Genomic DNA, 13,669 nt, shown 5'->3' on the forward strand with positions numbered 1-13,669 from the left:
AAGTAACATGAAAGGCCGGCTCCCTCTGAAGTAATGTAGTTTTGAAACAAACCAAAATAATTGTTAACAGATTTCAAACCTGAAGCCTTTTTAAGGCATCGAGCTGAATACATGAACATTGTTTTGTACCATATGGGGATTTTTCCTTTCAACACTCTCTTGCAACTTCGGTGACAAATTGAGACCAAATTTTCACAGGTTTGTTTTTTAAAGCCACTGGACACTACTGGTAATTGTCAAAGACCAGTCTTCTCACTGGTGTATCTCAACATATGCACAAAATTATCAAAATAACAAACCTGTGAAAATTTGAGCTCAATTGGTCGTCGGAGTTGTGAGCTAACTATGAAAGAAAAATAACACCCTTGTCAATTTCAGATGCTTGATTTCGAGACCTCTAATTCTAAACTTGAGGTCTCGAAATCAACTTCGTGGAAAATTATCGAAAACTACGTCACTTCAGAGGGAGCCATTTCTCACAATGTTTTATACTATCAACCTTTCCCCATTACTCGTTGTCAAGTGAGGTTTTATGCTGATAATTATTTTGAGTAATTACAAAGCTTGATGTTTGGTGTCTGTGTTCAGTATTGCAGGTTTTGGATGATCAAAAGCTATTTGTTTGACTATAATGTTAAGACGGCAGGTGAAAGTAAAATGAAAGGCCGGTTCCCTCTGAAGTTACGCAGTTTTGAGAAAGAGCTAATTTCTAACCCAAATAATTACAAGATTTTAGGCCTGAAGACTTTTTAAGGCATTGAGCTGAAAGCATGACAGTTATTTTGTGCAACATTGGTATTTTTTCTTTCATTATTCTCTTCATTCGGTAACCAATTGAGTCCAGATTTTCACATGTTTGTTGGTAAATGCATAACGTGTTGGTACACCATGTGAGAAGACTTGTTTTTGACAAATTATTACCACGGTGTCGTTCCGGAAATTCAAGAAAGACACACCATCAAAAGTATTTTAATTTAATCTTCTTGGTGTATCAACTTTTTTGAGCAAACTTTATTGAGAGGTTCATCGTAGCACCAATCAAGTTCATCGAGAGGTAACCCCACCCTCCACTCTTCATCAAAAAGAGGCCAATGGTGTTTAGGATCAGCTTGATCCCAATGTATAACTATTGGGACAGGGTGGGGAACGTCGTAAACTTTTTCTTAGAAACATAAAAATAATTGCGAAGGATTTACACCCTGCACTGTTCCACGATACGTGTTCTGGGTTTTTCATGTGCACTACCAATCCTCGTGCACATGGCCTACGGCCTAATGTCCCATCCGAAGAAATCAAGTTGCCGTTCATTTTCCAAGCGTGTTTCACAACTGTTCTACGAACGATAAACACGACCGCTCTGCTTCATTCATATCAATCAAGGAAGAAGAGCAGAGTATACTGTTCGAAACGTCGAGACCAAACCGGCTCTTTTCAGAGCCACCACTCCTTTAAAAGAGATTTTACCCATGGTTGTACCCGCTAGTTTGCTATTACTATTTATATTTATAGTAACTCTTATTCTCCACAAAATGCAAAGCTTTAAACACCATAAAATGTTTAACAAAATTGTCGAGCATTCTGACCATGGAGGAAGCAAATACAAACTCAACGAAATGTTGTCTCTACGTCGCTAATGCCGCAATTTCTGAGACCGGCAACTTTCGCGAAGATGAACGACTACCAGGGCACAGACATAAAGAACCTAGGTTTTTTATGTCTAGTGTGGCTACCGGTGAATTGAAATACCGCCATCATCGGCTGGAGCATTGATCGGTATTTATCACGGAATACGGATCGCGGAGAACCAGGGAGCAAAACGGAAGACTAGCGGCATGTCTGAGCGCCCTCTTCTGACCAATACATAATAAAGGGTGTAGACATAATTGACGATGACCAGAGCAAGCTAGTCGAAACGTTGAGACCAAATCAGAACTGACTCCGCAGCAGTACAGTTATTACGATCCTATAAGCTAAAGTAGTAGTCCAGCCTAATTTCTATACCATCCGCCCTGGTAAAGCAGGACAGTTCTTTTCTCTGAGAAGTCTCCCGAACCTCCGATTATCTACTCCGCGGCAGTAGAATAAAGCAAGACAGTTCTCTAAGAACAAACTCTACCTGGAAATACACACATGGTGTTACTGCAAACCCAATATACATTAATACCTCACCATGCAATGCCTCAAATCCTATACACATAACTTTCATGTTCCTAAATTCCCACAATGGGGGTTTAAATCATGTCGATTTTGTTTTAAATCAATGCTTCAAATCAGCGAAGTGTTGTGCAATGTCAAAGTAAAACTGTTTAAAGAATGTATAGCCTCATATTCCGGTAGACTTATTATGTATTGGGCCATGTATTGTGCAAGAAGATTTGTACAATCGCCACATATAAATATGATAGAGGGCGCTCGTCCAAATACTACTAGATTCACAGGTTACATTGGTGTACAAATACAATACAAAGTTCAAGTGATATAAATCTCAACAACATTAGGGTTAGAGCAAACAACAAATAACTCTGATAAAAACTCGTCAAGTACAGAATGTTAATTTAAGTATTCAACCATCAACAAATTATTTTAATGAAATAAAGATTAAGAAAACATTTTGATTTACAAATTTAACCGTCAACAAATTATCCTTCTTCGGAAGAAGGGCCAGAAATATTAAAGGAAACCTAAAAATATCATGCAGAGAGAACTTTTTGAGTTACAGTGAAAGCATTCAACAAACTAATTTTTTTTTTAAGTATTGCATTATTGTGGCTCCAGGGCGCCCCATTCATATTCTTGCGCATGAAAGAAGTTTGCCTGAAGCATTTTGTGCTTGAAAACTTATGTGACATGTGCTTCCACGCATTCACACACTCCCGCACTCATTCCCAACAATCGACTGTCGCTTTATGACTATTGTGAATTTAAAAATTGTCAATTAGTTTTTTTCTCTTATTATGAAAAAGAATGGAACAACTAACAGTGGCTGAAGAGATCTTTTCGATTACGTCCAGAACCAGCATGGTTTGTCAACTAATTGATCCGCCCAAATTGCCTTTAGGTCTTGATAAGGTACACCATGAGTAGTTATAATATTACGGAATTTACAATAAGAGTACGTCAATCTCCTGTTCGAAAACTGTCGATTCATGATTAGATTTATCTTCAACTTTTCAAGACAGACTCCAACGAAGACGTCTTCAAGATGCAGAAGTTTGGTATTGAGAGACACTGCGTAGATTCGTCCGGGTAAATCACCGGATAAGACGAACCCTCCGCCTGAAAGCCACGGTGGGTAAACGTCTCCGGGAAATAATTCCTTAGGCATGTACCATTTGCTGTTCGTATTTCGAATCGGAGCCTCACCACCTATCTTCATCCCGACGGCAAGATCCGTTTTGGGAATCTCAGACTTGAAAATGTAGTTTAAGATGTTGCGGTAGCTGACGTACATATCGTCATCCGTCTTCATAACAAAAGAAGCTTGTGGGCAATGAGTACTAGCCCACTTCATTGCCATCATGGTCTTCAACGACAGGTTCTTGTAGGTGTCCTCAAAATCCTCCATCAGAAGATCATGATACACCGCACTCTCCTCATGAAGACTCGTCTCCAAGTGTTTTGAACGAGCAAGAAGGAACAATGTCACCACAGGTAGCCCTCCGATCTCCTCCAGACTCCCCCATGTTTCCCGTATCGCTTGCCTCCGTCCATAATTAGCATGAACAGTGGAAATAAGCACTAGTAGCACCACACGCTTCGGAGTCGCGCTTTCTACATCCATGCACGCCATTGGCTCGTCCAAAAGAAGTTTGAAATTATGCGGGTTAACATGTTCCTCCTTTGGTGGTTCATAAGCCTTTGTTAAATACTCTGTGTAACTTTGTGACGACCACTCCTTAATCTTAGTCAAATTTAGATCATCCTTTTGCAGCCACTCTACGCGACTTAACTTGTCTACGTCCACTTCTGTCTTAGGAACAATTTCTGCCGGTCCTCTGATTTTCCATAGGTAGATCACGAGCAGGCTAACGCAAAAAACTCTTAGTGGAATGGGTATTTTCCTGGACATCGTTCGTGTCTGCTGTACCTGTGTAAAGTTAAAATATCTGTTTACCAAGAATAGGATCTGCTTATTTGCATCACTAGCATAAAGAATAAGGAATACATTTTAAATCCTATATACACCATCCGACCAGTGACATTTTATTTACAATACAATAGAGGCTTTCAGAGCATGGACTTTCTGCAAGCAAGACGAAAACTTTAACAAAAATCAATGGAAGAAAATAATTATGTCATATGATGGAGATTGCACATCTAACTTTACAAAAATGGATATCTCGTCGAGGTAAATTAGATACTAAAAATTACTATACCATATCATATCGATTGAAAAAGTGGTGGCGCCATACGGAAACTTTTTCAGAGCGATATTCTACCGCAACTGGTTCACAAAGTTACTGTTCATTGTGTAATTTTCAAAGTTTGTTGACCAAAAAACATAAGTACAAGTATGCTAGACCCAGTAACTGGGGCGCTGTACTCCTTTTAAAACAATTTTTGTACAACAGATGAAGTCAAAAATTGTTTTAAAAGGAGTACAGCGCCCCAGTTACTGGGTCTACAAGTATGCCTACTTTACTAAAAATGACGTACTGAGCTCAGCTCAGGGGTAGTGTTACTGCCGCTGGCCGGCTGATTAAATCATGATTATAATGCCCGATGCCGTCATGGTGAGACATGCATTAGCATGACGGCAAGCAGCAGAGGCGAAAGGGGTTTTATTTACAAAGAAAGACACAAATTATACCTCAATTCTCGACGCATTCTTGATGGTTTGTGCGCTCCCAAATTTTGCCCGACTAGTGTGACAATTTGTATGTCGTCTGGTAAACAGACGAAATTCATTGAGTACATGCGTACATACACTGGCACCAGATTGTCCATTATGATTGAATGGCGCCCTCATAAGTCAATGCTGGGCTAGGCGGACTTTGGGTGGGTTAAGGGGCCGAAGATTGGGGGGGGGAAGGGGGCACGATAACACGATGACACGATGACCGTTCCATGACCTCATCGAACAGCGGCAAGGCTTGCCACTACTAAAACCGTCGACGGACCAAGAGGGCTTGCTACCCGGTGGTTATACTTTAAGTTACAAGGTTTAAGTTCGAATCCCACAAGCTATAGACCGTTGATTTCACATTGACTAGATTAAGTAGTGTCGTCAGGTTACTGAATTAAAATGTCATGATTTTGTACACTTCGTTATCATTTACACCAATTGCTTTTAGTTATTGCCAGCTTGGTATTTTTATCCCCTTTAGGGAGTCATTACTAGGCCTGTAGACATGTCCTCAACAAAGCTAACACGAATGATTAAAAACAATGAAAACATATTGATGGAGTATATCTTTTTTATTTCATTTGGTTACAGAATCTTTTTAAAACACCATTTCCTCTATTAAAAACAAACTGAAATACTAACATTCTAATCATTGAAATCTTTTGGAGAGGTGATTTATTAATTTGCATAATTATTTGGCAATTCAATGATATTTCTATTTCAGTATACCAGTACTGTTCCTTTCTGTTTTTGAAAATAACAATTTTAATTGAAATACAAACAAAAAATTGTAGAAAAATTATTTTTGATAAACCATACCATACTCGTTTCCAAACTTGATAAACATTTCACTAATAGATTCTTTATCACCATGCAGATTATTACATCTATACAAATTGTTGTCTACATACAGTTATTTAAAAATACCATATTTTCCCTAAAAAAATACCGAAATAATTTTACATTTTTATAAAGAGATTAAAATTCATTAATGTGCATGAAAATGGCAATTCCGTTGTATGTGTATTTCTAATTCATTCGACGACTAATTTAGCTCAAATTTTCACAGGTTTATTATTTTTGTCCATATGTTGAGATACACCACCACTAGAGAAGACTGGTCTTTGACAATTACCAATAGTGTCCAGAGTCTTTAAATGAGGTTAATAGCACATGGTGTTACTGCCAACCTTAACTGATTATACTCCCACCGTGCAATTTTCAAATCTTACTATTAATTTTGCAGCAATTCATCATTCACAGTTGCTTGTAATCATTACATCAATATTTGCATCGTTGTAGAAATTTGTAAACCTAAACCTTTATTTTTATCATTATTTCAATAAAAAAATCCCTGAAGTGTGAAGAAACTCAATGTCTTTATACCATGGCCCCCATCACAGTGTTAAAACAATCGTAGACAATGGTAGTTTATTCATGAATACTTTTTTGTAAGAGTTGACTTTAAAAACTCACATTTTTTTAAATAGATACTTCTTTGAATAATAATTTATCAATTAAATTCAGTAGTAAATATTACAAAATGCATGTAGAATATAAATGAAATAATTTACTTGTTATTGAGTACTTTTAAAACTTAAATCGTCAGTTTGCAAGATCATCTAACTTTCTGTTTTTCCTAAATACAGACTTACAAGGCCCAATTTTATAGAGCTGCTTAAGCACAAAATTTTGCTTAAGCGAAAAAATCCTTGCTTAGTAAAATCAGATTACCGGCCAAGACTCCACTCAATTGTGATCCTAGGTAAACAACAGCTAAATACCAGTCACAAGCAATGTATATGGCACGAAATTTTGGCCAGTAACATACATGTGTAAAATAAGCGAGCTATTTTCGTGCTTAAGCACATTTTTTGCTTAAGCAGCTCTATGAAATTGGCCCCAGATCATATAATTTTTTTAATTTGATTGATACAAAGTTTATAATGAATACTCATGATAATATTTCAGTAATATTTTGAGATTAATTCTATGTTATAATTAAAAGTTAAAACGTACAAAGATATTTCAAAAGAGCATGGCACTGTTGACAAACATGACCATGCAATTTCAAAATAAGTACAAAAGTCTTAATTGTTTCAGAAACAATGAATATATTAGTTTGAAAAATGTTATTATCAAAAAGGAACATCAATTTTTACAGGTTTGTTATTTTGTGCATATGTTGAGATAAACCAAGTGAGAAGACTTGTCTTTGACAATTACATGCAATTTCACAAAAACTACCACTAAAGTTTTCATTTAATATTTTAAAGACAGTGAAGATGTTAATTTGAAAAATACACTACAGGTATACTATTATAAAAAAAGAATATATAATCGATAAGATCAGAGTGGTTTCAGACTGCTAAGTGCAACAAAATACAGAAACCTTGTGCACACTGGTGCATTTCATTGACGTGTGAGGGTAAAGGCAGAATTATTGCAGCTAAGGAAATTTACCTTTCTTTCGACACTTTACATCCTGAAATCTCATTGGTTGGTTACTAATTAAAACATTAGCATACAACCACTTTACAAGTAATTCTTTGTCCATTTAAGTTGATATAATTATTCACTGATTCGAGTTTGACCTCACCCTTCATGATGACCATGATTCATAGTATTAAAAGTCTCTTTAAAATTGAAACCTGAATTTATAAAAAAAAAACGTCTTGCCTAATAAAAAGGCAAGTTGAATAATTTATGCATAAATCTGCATAGTGGTAGTTCAGTTTGATCTCGGAAATTTATAATTCTCTTCCAAATTAAAACCTGAGTTTTAAAAAGAATGAGCTGGCTAAATAAAATGGCTTCCTTGTCAAGAAGAATAATTTATGCATAAATCTGCATATTGATAGTTTTATTTTTAAACTGACTCAAACTTTGGTGAGCCCATATTTATAAATACTTTTACAACCAACCATTTGAGAGTCTAAACTGAATAATAATTGGAAACATTATCAACTAATTATATTTTGACTGAGTTGGCAAAAATTTGATAAAATGGCAAAAATTGTTTAAAATGTGGACGGGAGTACAACCATGAATGCTGCAATAAACCGAGCCCCTACATTTTTATGTAGTTTCTTTAAAAGTACAGACCATACTCTGCACAATTGCACTATTGTAAAAGTTGTTGGCAGAATTGAGTTGTTCTTAAAAAATGCAGTGAAATATGGCATAACATAAACTCAAAATACATAAAATGTTGAGTTGGAAACAAGTTGGTCCAAGCCCCGACTAAAAGAACACTTCTACTAAAACATTTGTACCTAGTATGTGTTCTTTACAACAATTAGGCTTTTTATAGAGCCTCACACTAATGCAGGCATGATATTTGGTCCTCAGAAAAAAAAGTAGAAAAACATTATTTACCGGTAGTTCCTGCAAGCATGATGGCGGATTAAATAGTCTTTACAGGCTATAATTCAAAAATTACATGTCAGATTTTTACCCGAAAAAAAGTCTGCACCAGCAACCAAATGGAACACATGCTGCTAATTAATTACACAAAAAATTAACAATGTACATCATGCACAATATGAGGCAGAGGGTGTCCCTAAGATGTTATACTTTTAGACACTCTTTTCTTCATATTATAAAATACAGTTCAAATACCCCCCCTGCCTCGCCCCCGCCCCCCCCCCCAAAAAAAAAAAAAAAAAAAACTATTAAGGAATTCCTGAGATTCCAAGCCCCCAAGGAAGACTCAATTGTAGGAGTACACCATCAAGTTGGTCACTTGCTTGACCAGCATGAACCTCATTACACGCCTAACACGCGTGTATCAAGTATTTCTGATAAGGTCTATGCCACATACTATTATCAAGCACCAAATGAATTAATAACATACTACAACCTCTACCTTTGCAGGTATTACTTCTGGGTTATAGTAAGCAATTCATAGTTGGTGTCTTGAGTCAAACACAGTAAAGCCCGGTTCATACTTCCTGGGATTGCGAATGCGAATGCGAATGCAAAGCAAATTTTACGTAAATTTGACGTCACAACCCTCCTTTCGCAGCGATATTCGCAAGTGAGTTGAGCAAAGTTGAACTGCTGCGAATAATTCATTGCGAATTTGTGACATCAACATTCGTATCGCATTCGCATTCGCAGGAAGTATGAACCGGACTTTAGTGTCATGACCGGGATTCGAACCCACACTCTGCTGGCTTGGTCATCAGGAACCGCGTACTCATGGTTGAACCCACAAGTTTCTATTCATATTTATATTCATAGATACACCTAGAAACCTCTGAGTTAGATACGTTTGACTGTTGGGCCATGACACACTACTACACTGGTTAGGAGTTGAGATTACATTTAAGTTGGAATGCATTGATTCTGAATGACAAAACATGGTTAGAATACAAACAAATGCAAAACTGTAAAAAATACAGACACAAACGGTGACTGGAGTCAGGCGTCTTGTAGTGGATACAATGTAAACAAACCAAGCAAAAGCGCCGCACAGCCAGTGTGTATGGACGAGCATAGCTACTTTTGTCATAGGTGCGGATGAAGCAACGCTTTTCCACCCAGACTGGGTGTGGCTGCTTGGTTTGTTACCACCTACTATGGGTCACATGATTCCATTCGCTGATTGTGTCGTCAGTTTTAAGTGAATTTGTGGCAGGAATATTGGTCATCTTGAACAGGATACATCTCCCCTCCCCCCATCCCCTTCCCCATTTTTCAAGGATAACTCAAGTTAAGAGCCAGCATGGAGTACTCCTTTGCTGATCTGCCCAAATTGTCCTGAGTAAATCAGGAGCAATATGATGGGAGGTGATGATATTACGGTACCTACAATACGAGTACGGCACATTCATATTATTAAATTGCTGATTCATCACCACTGATATCTCAAGCTTCTTCAGACAAAATCCGACGTAGACGTCTTCAAGATAGAGGTAGCCGATATCAAGAGATGCTGCATAGATTCGGGCGGGAAGATCCCCCGACAGGACGAACCCTCCGCCAGAAAGCCAAGGTGGGTAAACGTCTCCGGAGAATAACTCCTCAGACATGTACCACTTACTTCTCTTATTCCTCACCGGGGCTTGACCAGCGAGTACGAGCCCAAACGCCAAGTTGGTGTCCGGGGCATTGGAGACCATGATGTAGTCCAAGATGTTGCGGTAGCTGACGTACATATCGTCATCTGTCTTCATAACAAAAGAAGCTTGCGGGCAATGAGTACTTGCCCACTTCATCGCCATCATGGTCTTCAACGTTAGGTTCTTGTAGGTGTCCTTGAAATCCTCAAGTAAAAGATCGTGATAATGTGAGCTCTCTTCTATTATCCTCTTTTCAAAGTTTATGTTACTCGTATTGCCAAGAAGGAATAAGGTCACAACATGTAGGTCTGCGAGCTTCTTCGGACTCCCCCATGTTTCCCGTATCGCTTGCCTACGTCCATAATTAGCATGAACAGTGGAAATAAGCACCAGTAGCACCACATGCTTCGGAGTCCCGCTTTCCACGTCCACACATGCCATGGGCTCATCCAAACGAAGTTTAAAGTTATGCGGATTGACATGTTCCTTATGGGGTGTTTCATAAGCCTTTTGTAAGTGTTCCAAGTAGACTGTTGTCCAGTTAGCAGAGTTGTCGACGTCACTGGCGGTGAAAGTCACCGGTCTGCTACGGCTTAACCGTGGACCATCAAGCTGAAACCTCTCCAGGGTGTTGACAGGTCCGCTGGTGTTGAAAAGAAGCACTAGTGAAACCACTCCTCCGACCAACAGTAGTAGAAAGTGAAGTAATTGAGGCATTTCTTTCCTTCTTCATGTCTGGATCAGAAAGAAAAAGGAAATGTTAACAGATTATTTTAATTTCGAATAACAATTTCTTAGAGCTGCTTTCAAAAGCACAAAAAGCAGCTAAGCATAATGAAAATTATAGGCTTAATACCAAAATAAGGTTTACCAGCCACACTACTAGCACATAGGCCTACACTGTCACAATTACGATTTGTGACTGGTAACTTGCTCATTTCTGCTTAGCAGAAACTTGTTTAAAGGCAGTGGACACTATTGGTAACTCAAAATAATTATGATCATAAAACCTTACTTGATTACAAGTAATGGGGAGAGGTTGGAAGTATAAAACGTTGAAACGGCTCCATCTGAAATAATGTAGTTTTTGAGAAAGAAGTAAGTTTCCACAAATTTGATTTCGAGACCTCAGATTTAGAATTTGAGGTCTCGAAATCTTGAAGCATCTGAAAGCACACAACTTCGTGTGACAAGGACGTTTTTTCTTTCATAGTTATCTAACAACTTAGACGACCAACTGAGCTGAAATTTTCGTAGGTTGGTTATTTTATGCATGTTTAGATACACCAACTGTGAAGAGTAGTCTTTGACAATAATTACCAATAGTGTCCACTGTCTTTAAAGCAAATTGTTTTGACAAATAATCTATGCTAGTATAATTAGAAGGTAGCAGTGGGCAAGTTGTCCACTACACATGTGGATAACTTTCCGTATGGTGCAACCACTTTTTCACTCATTTTAACAAAAAGGGATATCTCATTGTGGTAAATTAGATACTTTTATTATTTCATATCGAATGAAAAAGTGGTGGCACAATACAAAAACTTTTCCCTACATGCCGCCACAGTCTGCTGACTGAAGTGAATGAGTGCAGATTGAATCAACTGAAGATGTGTCGGAGTAATAAGTATGAACTAATTATTGAGATGAATACAGTACAGTAAACTACCTAGCCAACGGATAGAAGACGGAAACACAAGCCCATCCTAAAGACCATGTTGGACTTCCTAATTCTTCTAATCTGGGTCCAATTTCATAGAGCTGCTTAAAGACACTGGAAACCAATGGTAATTGTCAAAGACCAGTCTTCTCACTTGGTGTATCTCAACATGATGCATAAAATAACAAACCTGTCAAAATTTGAGCTCAGTTGGTCGTCGAATTTGCGAGATAATAATGAAAGAAAAAACACCCTTGTCACACGAAGTTGTGTGCTTTCAGATACTTGATTTCGAGACCTCAAATTCTAAACTTGAGGTCTCAAAATCAAATTCGTGGAAAATTACTTCTTTCTCGAAAACAACGTCACTTCAGAGGGAGCTGTTTCTCACAATGTTTTATACCATCAACCTCTCAATGATAATAATTATTTTGAGTAATTACCAATAGTTTCCACTGCCTTTAAGTAAATCTTAGCTTAGTGAAATCAGACTACCAGCCATGAATGATGACTCCACTCAATTGTTTTTAACCCAGTGTAAAAAACAGCAGCTAAATACAGGGATTCCAAATACAGTCACAAGCAATGAATATGGTATGGAATTAAAGCAGCTCTATGAAATTGGCCCCTGAACTAACCTCACCCCCCCCTCCCATGCCCCGCCCCACCCCACCTTCCCCTTCCTTCTGCTGCTACATCCCAAGTGTAACGGGATTACATATCAAATACACCATGACTGGACCGGACATCGACTACACATACATGGTACAATGACCTGTTGACCTCTGACATGAACTACGTGACCGTAAACACAGAGCTTGGACATGTGACATCTTGCATAGATGGCAACCTGATATGCTTATGTTGAGGTAGTGACCCGAAATAAATCATCTTTAGTTCTGTGACTTATGTCTCCGTCCTCCTGATAATTCCAGCTTTCACCATCGAACAAAGGTAACACTAGGGTCAGCATGGTCAGGGAAGCGTTACACAACTACTGCCGTTCGAACAGCTGTTTACTTTTACTTTTTATTTGTTCTTCTGTAAAAAGTATTTCTTAGTAACCATTACCTGAGGTTTCCGGGAGTGCCGAAGGTGGAAACAACGAAGGCATCGTAGGCTGAGTCATCTCTCAGGGGATCTTTCCCTTCCCCGACCTGCTAGAAAATAAACCCCCGTCAACTTTCTCCACCACCTTCCTCCATCTAATTCACGAAGTGCGCCCTCTATTGATAAGATGCCAAAGGATCCCAAAGATTATTTCCACCCTTTCATTAGACTGGGCCCCCATCTTTCAAATTAATTTTTTGATTTTGTACAAATCATAATCATTATGCCAATGATGAGAGAGATCGGCTGTTGCTAGCTCGATGTATTTCTCCCTGTGGGAGTTTGCCGAGTTCCCTTCATGATCATGGGAAGGTCATCTCAACAAACAAACAATTTGTTTTTTATGGAGTTCGTTTCAAATAGAAAGTATTATCAACAGAATTAAGTAAGGGTTCAACACAACAACAACAAAACTCCATTGGAAAAAACGGGGAAAATCACAAAAATTACAACTGAAAATGTACTGTTCGTTTTCTTTCACAAAAATGGGTTTTGAAATGGGTTTCCATGAGGCTTTAACAAAATAATTTGGCTATTCAGAAATTGTTTTAGCACAAACTGGAAACCATTGCTGTGTATGGTCAGGAGGACTAGAACTGGCGCAGATTCTGAGCGCCCTGCTCTCGACCAATGTTGTTGGGCGTTTTTTTCTTAGGTTGTTTGGTCGGGGCTTATTTTGCTCCTTTTTTTTTAGCTATCTATTTATTTTGTAAACTTTAATCTTAATCCATCATTATAATAATAGCCCTAATCTCTGAACAGACTTAGTTTCTGATCCTCTATTAATGACCGCTTTCCGCGTATCATAATCAAAAATATCACAACCTAAGGTTCCCTTGTAAACATTTCCAGATCTTCGCCTATTATCTGGCCCCAATTTCATAGAGCTGCTATGCACAACAATTTGGTTGGTCATCATGTTTTTATCAAGCAAGAAATGTCATGCTAAGCAAGTGTGTGCTTAGCAGCTCTATGAAATTGGGCCCT

The 13,669-nt window shown here is 38.1% G+C and overlaps 2 protein-coding genes across 2 annotated transcripts; both read right to left on the bottom strand.

Moving 5' to 3' along the window:
- Positions 1-2,550: 2,550 nt before the first annotated feature.
- LOC139936116 (beta-1,3-galactosyltransferase 1-like) lies at positions 2,551-4,897 on the bottom strand. The gene is made up of 2 exons (XM_071930847.1): positions 4,811-4,897; positions 2,551-4,087 (listed from the first exon to the last, which is right to left on the bottom strand). The coding sequence occupies exon 2, from the start codon at positions 4,067-4,069 to the stop codon at positions 3,002-3,004; it is 1,068 nt and encodes a 355-aa protein (XP_071786948.1). The 5' UTR covers positions 4,070-4,087; positions 4,811-4,897; the 3' UTR covers positions 2,551-3,001.
- A 4,661-nt stretch (positions 4,898-9,558) lies between these two features.
- LOC139936403 (beta-1,3-galactosyltransferase 1-like) lies at positions 9,559-12,749 on the bottom strand. Its single transcript, XM_071931222.1, has 2 exons — positions 12,644-12,749; positions 9,559-10,647 (listed from the first exon to the last, which is right to left on the bottom strand). Exon 2 carries the CDS (start codon positions 10,627-10,629, stop codon positions 9,559-9,561), a length of 1,071 nt encoding a protein of 356 aa, XP_071787323.1. The 5' UTR covers positions 10,630-10,647; positions 12,644-12,749.
- Between the last annotated feature and the right edge of the window lie 920 nt (positions 12,750-13,669).

Source organism: Asterias amurensis, chromosome 4 (assembly GCF_032118995.1).
Source record: "Asterias amurensis chromosome 4, ASM3211899v1".
NCBI classification, from domain to species: domain Eukaryota; kingdom Metazoa; phylum Echinodermata; class Asteroidea; order Forcipulatida; family Asteriidae; genus Asterias; species Asterias amurensis.